The sequence below is a fragment of the Diabrotica virgifera genome, chromosome 3 (assembly GCF_917563875.1).
Source record: "Diabrotica virgifera virgifera chromosome 3, PGI_DIABVI_V3a".
In the NCBI taxonomy this organism is placed as follows: domain Eukaryota; kingdom Metazoa; phylum Arthropoda; class Insecta; order Coleoptera; family Chrysomelidae; genus Diabrotica; species Diabrotica virgifera.
The window spans coordinates 106,838,871-106,858,058 of record NC_065445.1 but is presented as its reverse complement, the minus strand read 5'-3'; the positions used below and the strand labels follow the sequence as shown (position 1 = coordinate 106,858,058).

Below are 19,188 nucleotides of genomic sequence, written 5' to 3'. Positions count from 1 at the left end.
TATGGTACTATTCATAGCTAAAAGATGGACTACTTTGTCAGCGCGTTTTAATTTAATATTGTTAAATGTTAGTCCTGTTATTTTGACATAGAGTCAAGCCCAATTTCACGAGCTTTATAACAATTAATTGGGCCTTGTTATGCAAAAAGCAACCAACCCACATTTTTGAGGCAAACGAGATAATGTAATATACCGATTTAAAAATGTGTATTCTACATTGTGTAAAAAGCAGCCAAGCCATCCTAAAAATTTAACCATGAAAAATGCTTGTCCAAATTATTTCTGTTTAATAATAGTTTACTTAAGATTTCGCATAAGACAACCAACCCAGTTGGATTGTTTTTGTGATTGAACATACCTATTACATTTCACTGATTTCACTGTCGAAAAGTACCAACCAAGTGGGTTGATATTATTATGCCGATTACGGTTCCTGGAATGCTGGATCAGTTTGTTTTTAACGTGTAAGTACTGACCAATATTAGTTCCTGATTAAATATTAAAATATTTGTTGTGTTATATCTATTATATGAAGAAATCTGTAAATCTTAAAGTGAGAAATATGTTTAAATCAAGAACTGTATTGTTCTGAAGAACTTGCTCCAGTTAGCATTGCTTCCTATAAAAAAATATTCTACCGCAAGTTTAATTTAAAAACGAAAGCAATAAAGAAAGACACATGCAACATATGCGACAAACTTAAAATTGCAATCGATAATGAAAAAAATGTAGATGTGAAGGAAGAACTCCAGAGTAAGCATAATACCCCTTTGCAAGAAGCAAAAGAAGCTCAACACCTTCGCAGGCAAGATTTTGAAAGGGCCAAAGCAAATGATGAACTGGAATGTTTAACGTTCGATTTAGAGACAACACTGCCCTTACCCTGAATTCCAACAAACATAGTATTTTATAAACGCCAGCTTTGGGTATATAATGCTGGGGTTCATAGTGGTAAAGATGATAAAAAATACTGTTATGTGTGGGTTAAAGGCATGGCCGGACATGGTTCACAAGAAGTGGGGTCGTGCTTACTTAAACATAAAGTGTCACTTATCACCATTGGTTAAACATCTAACCCTATGGAGTAATGCTTGTGGCGGACAGAATAGAAATATAAAAATTAACCTGATACTTAAATCTATTTTGTATGCTACTCCAAACCTTCAAACTATAACTATGAACTTTTTGATGTCCGGATTTTAGCGACATCGAGTCTAAACTGAAAAGACATCAAAGACTCTATACACCAGATGATTATATAAATATCATGAAATCCTGTCGCAAGAAAAAACCGTTTATCGTTACAAAAATGGAATCTAATGATTTTTTCAGCACCGTGGAAATAGAAAAAAAATATAAAGTAAACAGAAAGGTGACAGAAGACAATGAAAAAATAAACTGGTTACACATTAGAAGTATTAAATTATAAATTTACAAATAATTTCCAAAAAGTTAATATTAAAAAGAATATTCGGGGAAGGCCATATGCTAGTGGAAATGTTTATGAAGCTTTAGTACCACTATCGCCACAAGGTAAACCCATAGCTCAACCAAAGTTACAGAACCTCAATGAGATGATCCACCTAATTCTTTCGAGTTCTATACTAATCTTAAAGGCAGCAACAAAATAATCGAGGATGTAGATGGCTTTAACATCGAATAGCTTGATTTTGATATTGAAAAAGAATAAAATTGGTAACGTGTATCAATATAATAAATAATATAAGATTAAAACTCTATAATTATCTGTAAAATGTTTTAAGTTTATAAATAAAACATTAAAAACTAAAGTTTTTCGGTGATTTTTTAAATAGCAAAAAGAAACCAACCCACAATATGCCTATTTTTTGCGTAAAAATTTATTAGGAGAATTTTGATAATACTATGATAAAATTGCTTTAAAATTAAACTATTGATTAGTGAAGTTATCGTCTTAAAAAATGTGATAGAGAATTAAATATTTAGAAAAATATAAAAAGTTAATTTTCTCTTAATTTACAAATTGAGGGTTGGTTGCTTTTTGTTTAACATGGCCCAATTGTACTATCACCAATGACACCACTTGCAATAGATACAATTTTGTCAACCTCTGGAAAAGGATCATGCGTGGAGAACATTTTGCCTAGAAAGTTGTCTTTCATTATTATGTTCAAACCCTTCTGAGAAAAGAGTAGGTAGGGTGATTAGATTAGCGGACGAACGTGTTTATTCCGACAAAACCCATCTTTACAAATTGAACTAAGGCGCAATAATAAAAAGAATTATTATAAGTTAATACTTTGTCATATCAATTTACTATTTTTGTTAGGATTAAGCCGTAAACTTCAAATAATTCTTATTATTTTCGCATTACATTTACTTTGTAAAGATTTTTTGTTGGCACTGTAATATAATACAGCTTATACATTGCATCCCTCGGTAGACCGCAAGCTGTATAGTAGAAACATTACCGTATTTATAATCTTATATTATTATGTGTAATATAAGTTAAGTTGACCGATAGAATATTATGTTTACTTGTATTACAGCTTCAGTGATGTATATACCTGGTGTACTAATTAGTATATTAAGTATGGAGAACGGTAAGGGTTTTATACCGATCGAAGACAATTGTTTGGAGGAGGAGCGGAGCGACGACTCCAATTATTGTCTGAGATCGGTTACCCTTAACGTTCGACATGCTTATAACGTTTTTTGCACGATTGATACCATTATAAATTATAAAATTAAACATTTTCGTCATATTGACTAGTTTCATTCATTTTATCAAGATATACTTTGGTTGTTAGGTAGTAACTAGGGTGCATAACAACAATGGAGAATTGAGTTTTTATTTAGTTGTCAATAATTTTAAGTACAATTTTGATTATTATAAATTAAAATATGAGCGAAAGTGAATTTGAAGAAATTGAACGGGCTTGGGAAGAAGGGTGTTCCGCAATTATTCCCGAAAAATCCAAAATCCGTTATCAAAATACCTACCAAAGTTTTAAAAAATGGTGCGAAGGCAAGAATTTAAGAATCGAAGAAAAGACTCTATTGGCATATTTCGTTCAAAGACATATGCAGTTGAAAGCTCCTGGAAGCCTCTGGGCAGAATATTCAATGATTAAATCCACCGTTTTTCTTTATGATGGCATTGATATTTCCAAGTTTTCAACTTTGATCGCGTATTTGAAGAGAAAAAATGTTGGATACTGCTAATGTATGCGATTCTGTAGGAGTTTCTGTTAGAAGTGAAACCACAGCCCAAACAAGTGGGATTTCATTAAATAATTTAACAAATTGTACCATAAGTTTCAATATTAATAAATAATTCGTTAGTTTTCTTTATTCTTTCAAAAAATAAATTAAAATTAAGAGATTTGTTAACTGGACGGTAAGTAAATTACTTACCGTCGAGTTGGAGTACTTACCGTCGAGTTGGATTACTTACCGTCGAGTTGCTAGTAAATCTCACCTACTGACGTAAAATCTGTCACGGTAAACAATCAAAAATGATCAATCGTGCAAAAACATATATTATGACGATTAGAAGTCTTTCAACTCTTTGAATCGTTGTATCTCAAAAACAGTGGCTCTTAGGAAAAAACTATAAAGGTATTTTTTATAGATAATTATCTAACCTACATTTTTGTTAGAACTAATTTTACGATAAAACTTACCGCTTCGCTGAAAACCACTAAAAACCATATTTGGTGACCTTTGACAAATTTTTTAGCACGGGTCGGATTTATGAGGACTTTTTAGATTTCATTTATGATGGTATTTTGAACAATCCTGCCAATTTTCAGCTTGATGGTAATTATTGTAGCCTCACTCCTATTTTTGAGTCTAACTAGACCGGTCTAATAGGTAGGTAATTCATGTAGCTTTAGTCTAGCACATTCAAACCAAAAAAGCATCTGTTGTGGCCATACCATTTCTAAACCCAAATTGTGTGTCGTTAATTTCATATTCTGCTGTGTAATATTTTCAACAATGTTTTAAGTGTGACTCATTAAAGTTATTGTTCTGTGATCTGAGCAGATTGTACTTGACTTTTTGGAAATTGATACAAAGTTCGATTGGATTTTTTGTCTTGGAATTGTGGTAGTCCGATATATTAGATTGAAAAATTCAAGCATTACATTAATACATAACATCTTATCAAAGAGTTTGAATAATGTGATGGGCAAATTTTTGTGTGAAATTAAAGCTAGCATACTTTTATCCAGATCTTCAATGAGAATTGAGAGAAGCATCAATACAACAGAAAATTGTTTTTTTTTAACATTTAACCAAGTTCAATGTTTCTTAAACAATATAACCCACTTTCAAAGCTAATAGTATCAATGAAGTTAAAATTATTGGACATCACTCTAATACTTTTTGTATACGTGGTTCGTTCATCTAGCTTCCATAATTGTATTCTACTCTCATCCGTGAAAAGAATATTTGGAAAAGATGAAGAAATTGAGCAAGGTGTTTTAGTTTTAAACCTATCTCTTGTAATTTACTTCTGACTGAGGCAGTGGTGTCATGGCAAAATTAGCAGTGCCGGAACGCACTGCTAATTTTTGTTTACAAAATTCTCTATTTATTTTTTTTTCTTTTCTTAACCAGTGCCGGAACAGCGTTCCCGCATCATGACACACTTTATATTTTAGATACATACAGTCTGTTCCAACGAAAATTTGACCAAACTCAGAAACTCAGAAACCAAGAGCTTCTTCAAAATTTAAAAAACAAGTCAATTTTTAATGGGAGGGGGACGAATTTTCTTGCAAAATTCATTCCCTCAAATGTAACCCCCTACTGCCCCGCATCGACCCCCATTTTTTTAAATAGCAAGTGTGGTCGAATGGCATATCATTTGGAAGGTAATTTTTTTCTCTAAACGACGCTCTATTTTTTTTATTTACGTAATAAGTTTGAAGATAATTTTGGACTTAACAAATTTATTATAAATTAGTTAAACTCAAAATTATGTTTAAAGTTATTTCGTAAATTAAAAAAAATTAGAGGGCCCTGTAGAGAAAAAAACCTTTCAAATGATGTGCCACTCGACTACACTTGCTATTAAAAAAAACTAGTAGTTGATGCGGGACAGGGAAAGGGACGAATTTTGCATGAAAATTCGTCCCGCAAAATTCGTCCCCCCTTCGATACAAATTGACATGTTCTTTTAAATTCTGAAGAAACTCTTGGTTTCTGAGTTACTGGGAGGGAGGTCAAATTTTTGTTAGAACACTCTGTATTAGATTGTAAATGTTCGTAAAACCAATTCCCTTTTTGCGCTTTTGGGCCGGCTTTTTATTTATTCTCTCTTGATCTGATCTCTTGATACCTTTTTCGCGCAACCTCTATTTGTTTATAATATATTTCATGATGTAAAAAAACATTTTATGTCGCTTTCACTTCACTATACCCTATTCCACGAATATACGACTGTGTTGGATTATTTCGACAACGAATATTTTATTGTGCAAAATATGAAGAACGAAAATACATTGCAAATTACATTGCTGTTTATTGGAATAATTATTATTAGAGCCATTTACTTTCGTACTTCTTATGTTGCACACTGAAATATTCGTTGTCGCGATAATTCAAAACAGACGTATAGACCAGGGCGCATCTGTAAAAATATTAGTACATTTGGACGTTGAGAGGTGACTCAAATTTTTTTGCAGAAATTGCTTGAAAATAACTCAAATACTAATATTTGAGTTATCCTCCCTCTCAAAAAGGTCCGGAACATTGTTTAAATAATCAAAATGTCAAAAAATGAATGAAATTTTCGATTTTTTTCTTCGTTTTTTGATTATAACTTTAAAAGTATTCAGTTCCGAGAAAACTTGTACAGACATAAAAGTTGCGTAATTAAATTTCCAACAATATAGAATTGGTTAAAATTTTTAAAAATAGTCACCCTTGTTGCAAAATAGCAATTATTGCGAAAAAACCATACAAAAACAAGTATTCGCATTCATATTTCATTCACAGAAACTTTATGATACAGTAAAACAATACTGTAAATTTAATTAAGATTGGTTAAATAGATTTTGCAAAATAAATTTTGCAATCCAGCTTTCGCAAAAAAAATTAATTTTTTCAAAATGTTACAGGACTGAAAATAAAGCAGATAGCAAGTTGAATTTTTTTTTGCTTATAGAAGTGTACTGTACCTTTCATTTGCAATTTGCAAAACTAAAATCGATTAACTACCACGGCGTCAGGAATTTTTTTAAATAAACATTAATTATTGGTGCTACGCGCAGGACAGCGGATAGTTTGCTCTGATTGGGCATTCTAATGACCTTTGATAATGATTGATACATTTTAATTTTTATTATATTTCGATATAAATAAATAAATTTGTTTATTGCAAAATAAAAACACATACTCTATCCTTTGAAATAACACTTTTTTTAGCAAAAACTTTCTTTGTTCATATATTTTAACTTAGAGATTAAAAGTTTATTATTTTTAAACATATGCAATTGTTTAAACAATATTTCACAAACAATAATAAAATTAGTTTGATTTTTGTGGAACTAAAATATTAAAATACAACAAAATATAGAGTAAGAAAATAATATATTAGATAAAGATTGGAAGAAATTTTGGTGGAAATCAACTTGTGTGAATTCTACACCGCTGTCCTGCGCGTAGCACCAAAAATGAATGTTTATTTAAAAAATTTCCTGACGCCGTGGTAATTAATCGATTTTAATTTTGCCAATTGCAAAGGAAAGGTACAGTACACTTCTATAAGCAAAAAAAAATTCAACTTGCTATTTGCTTTATTTTCAGTCCTGGAATATTTAAAAAAAATGAATTTTTTTGCGAAAGCTGGATTGCAAAATTTATTTTGCAAAATCTATTAAACCGATCTTAATGAAATTTACAGTGCTGTTTTACTATATTATAAAGTTTTTCTGGGTAAAATATGAAGGTCCTATGTGTAGCATAAATGGTTGAAAAACGTAAAATGCGAATACTTGTTTTGTATGTTTTTTTTTTCGCAATTATTGCTATTTTGCAACAAGGGTGACTATTTTTTAAATTTTCAACCAATTCTATATTGTAGGAAATTTAATTATGCAACTTTTATGTCAGTACAACTTTTCTCAGAAATGTATAGTTTTAAAGTTATAATCAAAAAACCAATAAAAAAATCGAATTTTCCTTTCATATTTTGACATTTTGATTATTTAAACAATGTTCCGGACCATTTTGAGTGGGAGGATAACTTAAATATTATTATTTGAGCTATTTTCAAGCAATTTCTGCAAAAAAATTTGAGTCACCTCTCAACGTCCATCTCAAAACAGATCCGCCCTGGACTAGTATGTTGGTGGAATGAACCATACAGTCAGCGTGTATTTGGTCAGGTGACATACTGTTGTTTCACAATAGACTCAGTGCAAATACGACTTAATATTACTTATTTTATATTGTGACCAATAATCCATATAACCATATACCATTTTTTACAACAAAATACATTCACAATCCCATAATGTATCTGCTATTGCTAAGATTCATATATCAACTTGTTCTATATTAAGTGAATATAACAACGAAGTGCGTGAATACTATACTACAATCACAATAAACATGCACTAGAAATAAACAAACCAAGATACGTTGAATGTTACAAGGAGCACTCCGAAATCATAATTTACAATGTATATATGTATTCTAAATCCAAGTCATGATTTACAATATTTATACATTATAAATCATGATTCGGGACTATTCGGGAGTGCTTCTCATAACATTCAAGGTATCTTGGTTTGTTTATTTCTATACTAAATTTACAATCAAGATGCAGCAGAAATAAACAAACCAAGATACGTTAAATGCTACTAGGAGCATCCCCGAATCATAATTTACAATGTATATACATTGTAAATCCCAAATCATGATTTCCAAAGTTTATACATTGTAAATTATGATTCGGGAGTGCTCCTAGTAGCATTTAACGTGTCTTGGTTTGTTTATTTCTACTGCATCTTGATTGTAAATTTAGTATAATGCATCTTTATTGTAATTTTAGTATAGCACCACATATTGGATATCATTTGACCTCAACAAATTTAAAATAATTTTCTAGTAACAAACATAAACGATAACATACTGACAACAACGAATTTTAATATTTCTTGATAACATCAAAGATAACTCAGTTATGGAAACAAACAATAAATTGTAAACATAATAGTTTTAACCATAAATCTATTTATTGGTTTAAACAGCTCTATACTAAATTTACAATCAAGATGCAGTAGAAATATACAAACCAAGACACGTTAAATGCTAATAGGAGCACTCCTGAATCATAATTTACAACGTATAAACTTTGGAAATCATTATTTGGGATTTACAATGTTATGTATATACATTGTAAATTATGATTCGGGAGAGCTCCTAGTAGCATTTAATGTGTCTTGTTTTGTTTATTTCTACTGCATCTTGATTGTAAATTTAGTATATTTACCTTAATGGAAATGATAATGATATTTCGCTTTGTTGTCATGCATCGTGTTAGCCGTTTTTTGCTGTCCAAGTTTTGCATAACGTAATACATAATAACAAAATGAACTAAGTATTTCGCATAAAATACCCCAGAAAATAGTCAAAATTTTCTACAAGAATGCTAAATTGAAATTAGGAAATAACAGACAAAGAGTCCCGAGTAAAATTACGTTGAGTAAATCTTTTAGTTCATATTCTTTACCGATCCAGACTTCTAGCAACTCCATGCACTATTTATTTCACTCGCTCATTCCTTTCCATTCAATTCTCCACGCCCATAGCTTTAAGGTCTCCTGGTATATTATCTCGCCACCGGATCGAAGCCATCCGCGTAGCCTTCTTCCAGTTGAGACTTCTTCTAATACCAGCCTTGCTGTTATTTCATCAGAATGTCTTCTGAGGTGTCCTGTCCATATTCTGTACTTTATTTCTTTTATTACGTTAGCTTTTGGGTATAGTTCTTCGAGTTCTTTGTTAGTTCTTATCCTATATTGTCCTGCTGCTTCATTAAGCACAGGTCCAAAGATATTCCTTAGGATTTTGCTTTCCCAAACACGTGGTCTCTCTTCGTTTGCTTTTGATATTGTCCACGTTTCGCTACCATACATCACTATGGGTCGTACGATTGTTTGATATAGTTATATTTTTGTATGTCTTGTTAGATGTCTCCATTTTATAAGGTTTTGAAGCACATAAAGACATCTATTGCCGGTTTGTATCCTATTGTTTATTTCTTATGATCCGGAATTGATGCCTTATTGATCTGAACTATTGAGTTCTCCACCAATGATTTTTTTTAAACTCCAATGCATAATAGAAGTATTTTTTATAATAAACTTACGTGCATAGAAATCGGCCCACTTAAAAATTTGGTCAATTTTGATGTCTCATATTTCCTAAACCTGTTAGCCGATTTAAGTGATTTTTAAAACATGTTATAGTCTGATTCTTTAACAATACCACTGTAATAATATTGTTGCTAAACAGGTAAATTTTCATTGTATACCGGGTGTAATACTCAAACTGTGTTTTTTTCTCAAAGTTCGCATCACCCTGTGGAATATTCTAGCATTTATAAAATACTGAAATTAAAACCCAGATATACCCTGAGGTTTTCTTAACATCTTGTTTTTTGATTCATTCGTTTATGTTGGATAATAAAAAAGTTAGATACTTTAACAACTAGACACGTTCTTCATCAATACACGGTGTTTTTAAATAAGTGTGACAAACTTTAAGGGGTAATTCTGCATGAAAAAATATTGACAGTTGGATTTATAGACGAATGTCCGCAAATGTTTCGATTCCGAGATACGGGACGTTAAATTTTTTCTTACAAAGTGACGATTTATTTATTGCTTCACATTTTTTTCACATCTTTTTCCCTCCACTTTTTCTTGTATTATAAGGCGAAGTAGGAAGATGATATTTAGGTCCTTTAATTATATGACCAAAGTATTCTGTTATTGTCCTATTTATGATGTTTATGCGCAGACGTTCTGAATTCATCATTTGGATAACATCTTTATTGGAACTGTGCGAAACCCAAATATCTTTAGGAATCGTCGATAGCATCACAATTCTAATGCTTCTAATTTGTTTAGTATTGTGGTTTTTAACGTCCATGTCTCACAACCATACAATAAGATAGACCACACATAACATTTCAGGACCTTTTTGCGAATATTCATCGACACATTATACCATCTAGAGAGCAAAAACTCCCAAATAATAGTAGAGACTCATTGTGGTTCACAGATGGATCTAAAACTACCTATTGTACTGGATTGTCTTTCAATTAAACATTCCGTAGCACTCTTTAAAACAATGAAATCAGTTTTCTGTCATCTCGAACTGAAAATGACTACTTAGAGTGCTCCACTATTATGTAATAAGCAATATTATATTATTCTTATCAACCAACGATTGAGAAATTAAAAAACATCTTCTAAAGAGAACCCGGGATCTGATATACAATACAATCAGATTACAATCTTCTTATCGGCAAAATAAAACTTAAATAGTTCATACTTCAAAAATTAGGAAATACGTTTTGAATCTACTAAAAGGTCTAACAATAAAAAAGCACAAATGAGCATAAAAGAAGAAATGTAAGTCCTAAAGAAAGAGATAAGGCAATAACATATTAAGAAATGATACACAACAACATTATTTATTTCAATCAAATGGCCAAAATTAAAATAGAAGACCAATAAACTAATAGGTCTGGATCCCGCGTATGAAAAAAAAGTTGATTAATAGCAAGCTGAAAATTTGTTAATAGCTTAAGGGTGTCTAGTCGGATAAACTTTGATATATGGGAACACTGGAACAGGGGCAGTTTTAATTGTGGAACAAGTTAAAAATTTGGAACGGCCAGACCACGAAAACAGCACATTTATTTTGTCCGACAGAACAGACTTAAACTCTCCGAACAGAGATTAAACTCTCATGCAAAAATCAGACTGCTATTTATCACCTGTCATAATTCCTGTCATTTGACATACTCTACATGTTACACTCATTAAAACACCCATTTGGTGATAAATAGCAGTCTGATTTTTGCATGAGAGTTTAATCTCTATTCGGAGAGTTTAAGTCTGTTCTGTCGGACAAAATACATGTTCCGTTTTCGTGGTCTGACCGTTTCAAATTTTTAACCTGTTCCACAATTAAAACTTCCCCTGTTCCAGTGTTCCCATATATCAAAGTTTGTCCGACTAGACACCCTTAAGCTATTAACAAATTTTCAGCTTGTTATTAATCAATTTTTTTTTCATACGCGGGATCCAGACCTATAATAAAATCATAATAATCCAAAGAGTAAGTACGACAGAGATGTATTTTATTCCCGCTGCTATTTAATATTTATCTTGACTGAATAACTTTTGAGACTCACGAGTTATTGACTCTCGATTGATGTCAATCAAAACTCAAAATTTATAATATCTGTGACGTATAAGAAGGAATAAAACATAATATTTCCTGGCTGGAAAATGTACGGAAATGGTATAACATGACTACCGCTGACTAGCCGCACTGCGTTAAACAAAATAACGATAATCATGATGATCGTTAACATCGAATAAATACTAAACGAAGAAATTTTATATTTCAACATGGAAGCATGCGGAGGTAAAGGAACTAATGGACCCGAAATACATTCAAACGGATGCATGGATTGACTATCTAAAGAAGTTGTATATACAGAGGTACAACAAATGACGTTGGAACCACAAACACCAGAAATTACTATGTATATGCGAAGAAATTCACATAAACAAGCAAGGAGCACAGAAAATACTGAAAAAACTAAAAACAGAAATGCTGCAGGTAAACATACTATGTCAAATTAATTGTTGAAGTATCGTGGAGTTGCAACGACGCGCGACGGATATAACATAAAATACCAGAATAATGGATAACAAATGCTAATTTTGTTATTCAAAAAGAACGATAAGAAACCCCCAGAAAAATAAAATTTCAAATTCAAAGTAGCTATTATTATTTAAACAGATTCTGGTATCGTTTGACAAAAGCACAAAATTCCAAAACTGTTGAGGGAGTTGTATGTGTTCTTGAGCCTACTGGAGGCTGTGCAAAACGTGTCTCGGTTGTGGCTGAGGAACTCTTATTGATCGTCGACTACTCAAACCTGACTTAAAATTCTTCTTCTTATTGTAGCCAACGATAGTTTAACTTCTTTAGCATGCCTGTAGTCTCTTTGACGGCTGGTACAGATATAGAATCATTTCTCCGAAGGGAATTTCTGATATATCTATTCTGTTGCTCATAGGTAACCCGGGGTTTACCAGAACGAGCTCTATTCTGTATCGAATTGGTCTCCAGAAAGCTATCCCATATCCGTAAGACATCACTATGAGAAACACCCACTCTTTCAGCCACGAACCTCTGTGAATGGCCTTCTTCAACTAATTCTGGCACAGTCCAATTCAGAAATTAAAATACAATTCATTACAAATCACGTTTTCACAAATTTTACCAGAATATTTTTTTCAAATTTTTACACCTTAGCAAAACACAAGAATCTACAGGTCGAGCAAGTCTCGTAAATTTCACGATTGCGAGCCACGCTTCACGCAACCGTGTTTGCGTACTTGTGTTTCGAGTTGCGTGGTCGTGCGGAGTTATATTTACCAATTCGCGCAATCGTACTTGAGACGCTGTATCAGGTGAGGTGTTTGAAAATTTGTGTAACTTGATTCTGTGGTTAAACTTTTGTTTTATTTTTTTTTTCGCAGAAAATTTTTAGATGAAGTAATTGTATGATGAAGATAACATAGAAAATACAAGAGGGCAGCATACTTTGCAAAACAACTGTTACAATTTGAAATCAACAAGTTGTTGTCTTGCAGGTAAAAAAAGTGACTTTTTAAAAAAATTATATCTTGGAAACTAAAAATTATTTTTATTTATAATTGAAACATGTAAAAGTATAGTACTCTCAAAAAAATTTCAGCCAAAAATATTCATTTTTGTAGAGTTGACTGCAATTTTTCGACAACAGCCCTTTTTTGTGGTGAGCAGCATAACAAGTCCAGTCTCATCTGAAATCAAAGTTTCTTGTAGTTTATACCTCTGGCTAGTGAATGAACAAATGATTTTTTATTAGATGAGGTCATTTTTGTTTTATAAAAAAAACTACTTTAAAAATGAGAAAAATTGGGGTCAAAAATGTGTTTAAACTTATGTAAAATCTTCAAATTTCATTTTTTTTAATTCCTTCGTTCATATTCTAGCCAGAGGTATAAACTACAAGAAACTTTTTGATTTCAGATGAGACTGGACTTAGTTATGCTGCCAACGCAAAAAAACTTAAACTCTACAAAAATGAATATTTTTGGCTGAAACTTTTTTTGAGACTACCTTAAGTACTATACTTTTACATGTTCCAATTATAAATAAAAATAAATTTTAGTTTTCGAGATATATTTTTTTTAACAAGTCACTTTTTTTACCCACAAGACCTATGTAACCCCTTAAAAAAATGTTTCAAAGAATATGTTTGATGGCCAAGATGCATACATATATTTAGAAGGAAAGTTCCTGATTTCTGTAGTATAATACATAATACCAAAGAGGAAGTAGCCCTAAGCGCCGGACTCCACTTGCGATTTGTAGTTGTGAAGATTGAACACATTCTTTCAAATAGAAGTCAATCCATGATTATTTAGTCACAAATGGATTGACTTGTATTTGAAACAATGTGTTCAATCTTCCTGATTACAAATCGCAAGTGGAGTGCGGCGGTAATAACACCAAAATATTCCATATAGGTCCATAGAAGGTACACAGACATTGAAAAATTCCTGGAATATCCCCGAAAACATGTTCCCTGAACATCCCAGGAAAATCCTGTGTCAGCATTTTAAACATTACCTGAATGTCTTATTGGAACATTCCATGAATGTCCACGAATGTTCTGTGGACATTCAAAATATATTTTGTAGACATTCCCTGGATATACCAGAAATACAGTGATGAGCGCTCTACTAACCGGCAAAATAGCACAAAAGATGTATTAAGTAGTGAGATAAAAAGACATGAAACTAGTCGAGCTGGGAAATTTAGCGATATTAACTTATACATTTAGATTGTATTGATTGTGTACCACCTTCAGACATATCAGACGAGTTTGGAAACTACCACTGTCACAGTGACAGTTTTAGTTGACATACTCCTCCGATATGTGTAAAGGTGGGATCAATATAACGTAAATTTAAAGGTTAATTTCGCTAAATTTCCCAGCTCGACTAGTTTCATTTCTTTTTATCTCACAACTAAATATGTTGCCCATATTTTGCCGGTTATTAGGGCACTCATCACTGTACATCCTTGCTGATGTGACAATACCTCCTATCTGTTTTTTCATGAGTTTTGTATGAGAGATGGAAAAACATGTTTTAAGGTCACCTCCTGTGTTCATATGTAAGTTTTGACTTGTTTTGTAGTTCATAGATAGTTTAATTTACTACAAAACAAATATCATATGAAAACAGGAGGTGACCCTAAGACAAGTTTTTAGTCTCTCTTACAAAACTCATGAAAAAAACAGATAGGATGTATTATTACATCACTGACGATATGTGGCCATACCAAATAATACATCCTTGATAAATATAAACATTTTTATTGAACAAAATCTTTTCATACATTTTTTAATGCAATTTACTGATATTCCTAAATATTTCAAAAAAATGTGTCACATTTGCTTTGTAAACCTTTCTTTTGCCTTTCGTAGCCACATATTCCGTTTCCTTCCTGGTATTTTGTAGACCACTTCTCTCAGCTGATTCTAAAAAAAAATAAAATAAATGGTAATTTTTCTATCCTTTACAATTAACAATCAGAAGAAATATTATTTACAGATAATGATATGCATAATAATAATAGGTTTGTTTTAGCATCAGTTTCAAACAGTTTGAAATCATCAGCGAATAGTGGACCAGCGCTAGTAGAGGGGATCGCACTGGTGACTGTATTATGTTCTTTTACCGACCAACTGTTTGCTGACGGTTTTTGACTAGTTTGACTGTTTGCTAGAATAAACCTAATAATAATGAATATTTTGTATTTTGACAATGACATCTGATGTGGAAGTCAAAACATTAATAAAATTATTTTTTCAAGTTAACTTTCACATGCGCGTCTTAAAATTGTACTTTTAATACTTATATCATAAATAACTATTAAAACTATCTTAAGAGGTAACAGTATCGATCAACAGGTAGCGTAAAGGTGTTCCAAGATTGCGGCTGTAATTTTGAATATTTTTTCGAGATATTTGGCACACATATTCTTAATATAATAAAGAATGGTGGTAATATGTGGAAATTACTTTGTAATTAAATACAATATAAAAAAACGAGCTTGTACCGCCATTAAGAAGAACAAAAAAATACACTTTCTTCAAATACAACTTTTTTATCCGATTTTGTGTTATTTTGGAACTACTAAAATTTTTTATTTCATTAGTAGTTCCAAAATTACACAAAATCTAGGCATCGGATAAAAAAGTTTATTTGAAGAAAGTGTATTTTTTTGTTCTTCTTAATGGCGGTACAGGCTGTTTTTTAAATATTGTATAATTACAGAGTAATTTCCACATATTAATATATTTTTCAAATTGGGCTCTGTACCGCCATTCTTTATTATTTTACGAATACGTGTGCCAAATACCTCGAAAAAATATTCAAAATTACAGTGGCAATCTTGGAACACGTTTTGGCTACCTGTTGATCGCTACTGTATTAACTTAAAACATTGTAATTTGCTAAACCAGTATATTTTACTCTACTACTACTCTACTAGCTACCTCATTTTCCACTGTTTGTAAAGACTTGTTTACATGGGTAGAGTTTTGAGGAGAGTAGAGTAGCGGTAGTACTCTACCAAAAATGGCTTGATACCATTCACATGAGGAGAGTACAAGTATAGTACTGATGCTAGTATAGTGAAACCGATTTTTGTATTTTTAAACACTCTTGATTATAAGTGCACCTTAAATTCTTAATTTTTTGCTTAAGCTCGTTTACTCCAAAGCCTCCTTTGCCATTCTTTCGACGATTTCATCCTCCGCAGCTTGCTGCAAACTTTTATTTCTGTAGTATACACTACCTAAATTCCATAAACACTGGTATTCGCCGTATTATAGCTCTACAAGTTTTAAAGTTTCATCTTCGGTGAACTTCATTTTCACTATTTACACAAAACACAATTCCAGCCAGAATGACAGCGCCCCCATGTACTCTCCTACCTACTCTATTCTGCCATAATTGAGCGTGTTCCATGGGTAGAGTGTGCAGCCGAGTAGACATTTTGGCAGTAGTGGTGGTCATAGAGTAGTTACTTTGCCATAGGTTGCTAGTCACTCTACTTTAACTCCAACTATACACTCTACCAGCTATTCTACTGTGCTGAGCATTTTTACAGGTAGAGTTACTCTACTCTATCAAGTACTTGCATCATTACTCTACCCGTGTAAACAAGTCTTAAATCTACTGAATGAAAATCTACTTAATCTTAATCTACTCTTAATGAAAAATGTCTAAAATCATTTACCCACCTAGTATTATTGTAGAATTTAAGACAGTCCAGTGCCTTATAAATAATTTCAATATGAATATTTTTTCCTTTAATTCTCCTTTGATAGCACTCCATTTTAGATTTTGGGGAACTTATTTCATTGTGTTTATAGCCCATATTTATTGAAGGAACCCAATCTGGAGATTGTTATTATCGATTAAGTCGGCTGGTTTTCCTATTTTCCTATAAGATTAAAATGTTAACATCTTCAAAAATCGTTACTGTTGTAATTGTAACTTACCAGATATAAAATGATTACAGCAGACAGGACAGGAAAATTTTCATTTCGCTAGTAAAACCTGTACATTGTATTGCATTTAACCATTGTTGTCTCTCAGATACCTTATTTAGTTCAGTTTAAAAGTGAACTTTATCTTGACTTTATCACAATTACTTTGCATTTCACACTTCAAAACACAACACCAATGAAGCATATTATCTTTCTAAATTAATACTTCCAGAGAAAATGTTAAATTAATCTTTGTACAACACAAAATTACAAAGAAATACAACTAAAATTATCTAAAACTCATGAAGAACAGATAGAATAAGATTTATCTTTTACACCAGTAGCCATATTGAGAATAGTATATTATTATCAGTAGAAACGATTACATTTAAATTTGGTAAATATAACTCCGCACGACCACGCAACTCGAAACACAAGTACGCAAACACGGTTGCGTGAAGCGTGGCTCGCAATCGTGAAATTTACGAGACTTGCTCGACCTGTAGATTCTTGTTAGCAAAACCAGATCAATTAAATGGGCATTTAAATAAAATAAACCAAAAAGATGTCTTTTATATGAAAAATGACTATTAAAATACGTGATAAGGATCTGGATTTAAAAAGTGTAAAAATTGTGAATACACTGGGTGATACATAACTTTTAAAACTATGTGTAGTTTTTTCTATGGTTTACATTATACATAGAATATGTACTGAATCCGTCAATACTGACGGATGACCTTGCTGTTATGGGTGAATATTTTCGCAAATGGAGGCTACGGCCCAATGCAATGAAAACTGAAGTGTGCTGTTTCCATCTGAATAATGCCCAAGCCAACAAAAAACTCTCCGTTCACTTTGAAAACAGACTACTCACTCATAACTCAACACCAAAATATCTTGGAGTGACTCTTGACAGAACCTTAAGTTTTAAGGAACACCTACAAAGAACGGCAGAAAAACTGAAGACGTGAAATAATATAATCCAAAAGCTATGTGGCACCACATGGGGGTCCTCAGCCTCCGTACTCAGATCATCCGCTCTCGGACTCGTATACTCGGCGGCTGAATATACTTCGCCGGTATGGCTCAATAGCAAACACACGAAGATCATTGACACCCAATTAAACCAGACAATGCGAATGATCTCAGGTACAATTCGACCAACACCGAACTATTGGCTTCCCATTCTGAGTCACATTCCACCGCCTAAACTAAGAAGCAGTCATTCTCTTCTCAGAAAATATCGAAAAATCGAGGCTAACCATCAACTACCCATCCACCATGATAAGCTTGATATCGAAATGAGCAGACTGCGCTCCAGATATCCCCCATTGTTAAGGGCCACCTCCCTACATCAGGAACATTTCGACCTCACCAACGCTTGGAGAAGACAATGGGAGAGCGACTCACCACAGGAATCACACCAAATGGCCTGTATCGATCAGAAACCGCCAGGCTTTGAACTGCCCCGCAATACATGGACGGCACTGAACAGAATAAGAACAGGTACCGGTAGATGTGCTGACAGCTTGCATAGATGGGGAAAGGCCCTTACTCCTGAGTGTGACTGTGGTGCGCAACGGCAGACCGTCCGCCACATTATTGAGGAATGCCCCCGAAGGCGGTACCCTGGAGTTTTCTATGAGTTCCTGAATGCGACCGAAAATGTTTTACAGTATATTAATACATTAGATGTTCGTTTGTGATACTTCATGTAATGTTTTATATATCTACTTTTTTTTTAAATTATGTGTTCTTGTTGTATCTATGCCACACCATAAATAAATAAAAATAAAATATGTACTGAAAATCTAAAATAAATCCTACTGCTGCCTATAAAGATACTCACCAACTTTGTGCTGTTGACCTTTTGTTTCGGGGTACTTAGTTTCTACCATCTTGTTGCCACGAAAGACTACTCACAACTAGGAGATGTGCGAATTAGGTTCGTTAATTGGCTATTTGAACTAAAACAGAAAATTCCGTCGATAAGATAGTACATACATGAATATTCAAAATAGCGCTGTGATTTTTATGTGCTCGTTCAAGTGGATCTTAAAGTGTGACAAGTTTTTTGATATTTATTTAAATTAATTAATATCAAATTATTAAAGTTTCTCAAAAAAAGTAAAAATTTCATACAATAAATCAAAAGGTGTTTAGAAATCTAAGTATTTAACAGAAGGTTTAAGTAAATGCAAAGTTTTATGAAGAATATATCCCAGAAGTTTATAAATAAATGAAATAGAAAAATTCGGTTACTCTAATCATCATCATCATGGCAACTACACTTCTTGCAAATTATAGGGCGGAGTGATTGCCGC

The 19,188-nt window shown here is 32.4% G+C and overlaps 1 protein-coding gene and 1 long non-coding RNA gene across 6 annotated transcripts in view; both read right to left on the bottom strand.

The window, feature by feature from the left end:
* The window catches only part of LOC114341662 (putative inorganic phosphate cotransporter), a 125,713-nt gene that overhangs the window by 73,327 nt on the left and 33,198 nt on the right, over window positions 1-19,188 (bottom strand). For all 4 annotated transcript variants that reach the window (XM_050646794.1, XM_050646791.1, XM_050646793.1 and 1 more), the window contains one exon: window positions 18,714-18,831. In XM_050646794.1, the coding sequence (XP_050502751.1) occupies window positions 18,714-18,762 (49 nt within the window). In that variant the 5' untranslated portion in view covers window positions 18,763-18,831. The remainder of the gene's footprint in view (window positions 1-18,713; window positions 18,832-19,188) is intronic.
* LOC126882026 (uncharacterized) lies at window positions 14,662-18,707 on the bottom strand. Of its 2 annotated transcripts, XR_007697083.1 has the most exons (3): window positions 16,874-18,695; window positions 16,613-16,815; window positions 14,662-14,842 (listed from the first exon to the last, which is right to left on the bottom strand). It is a non-coding gene; the product is annotated as an uncharacterized LOC126882026 (long non-coding RNA). The 2 variants fall into 2 exon arrangements; XR_007697082.1 differs by having other exon boundaries at window positions 16,613-18,707.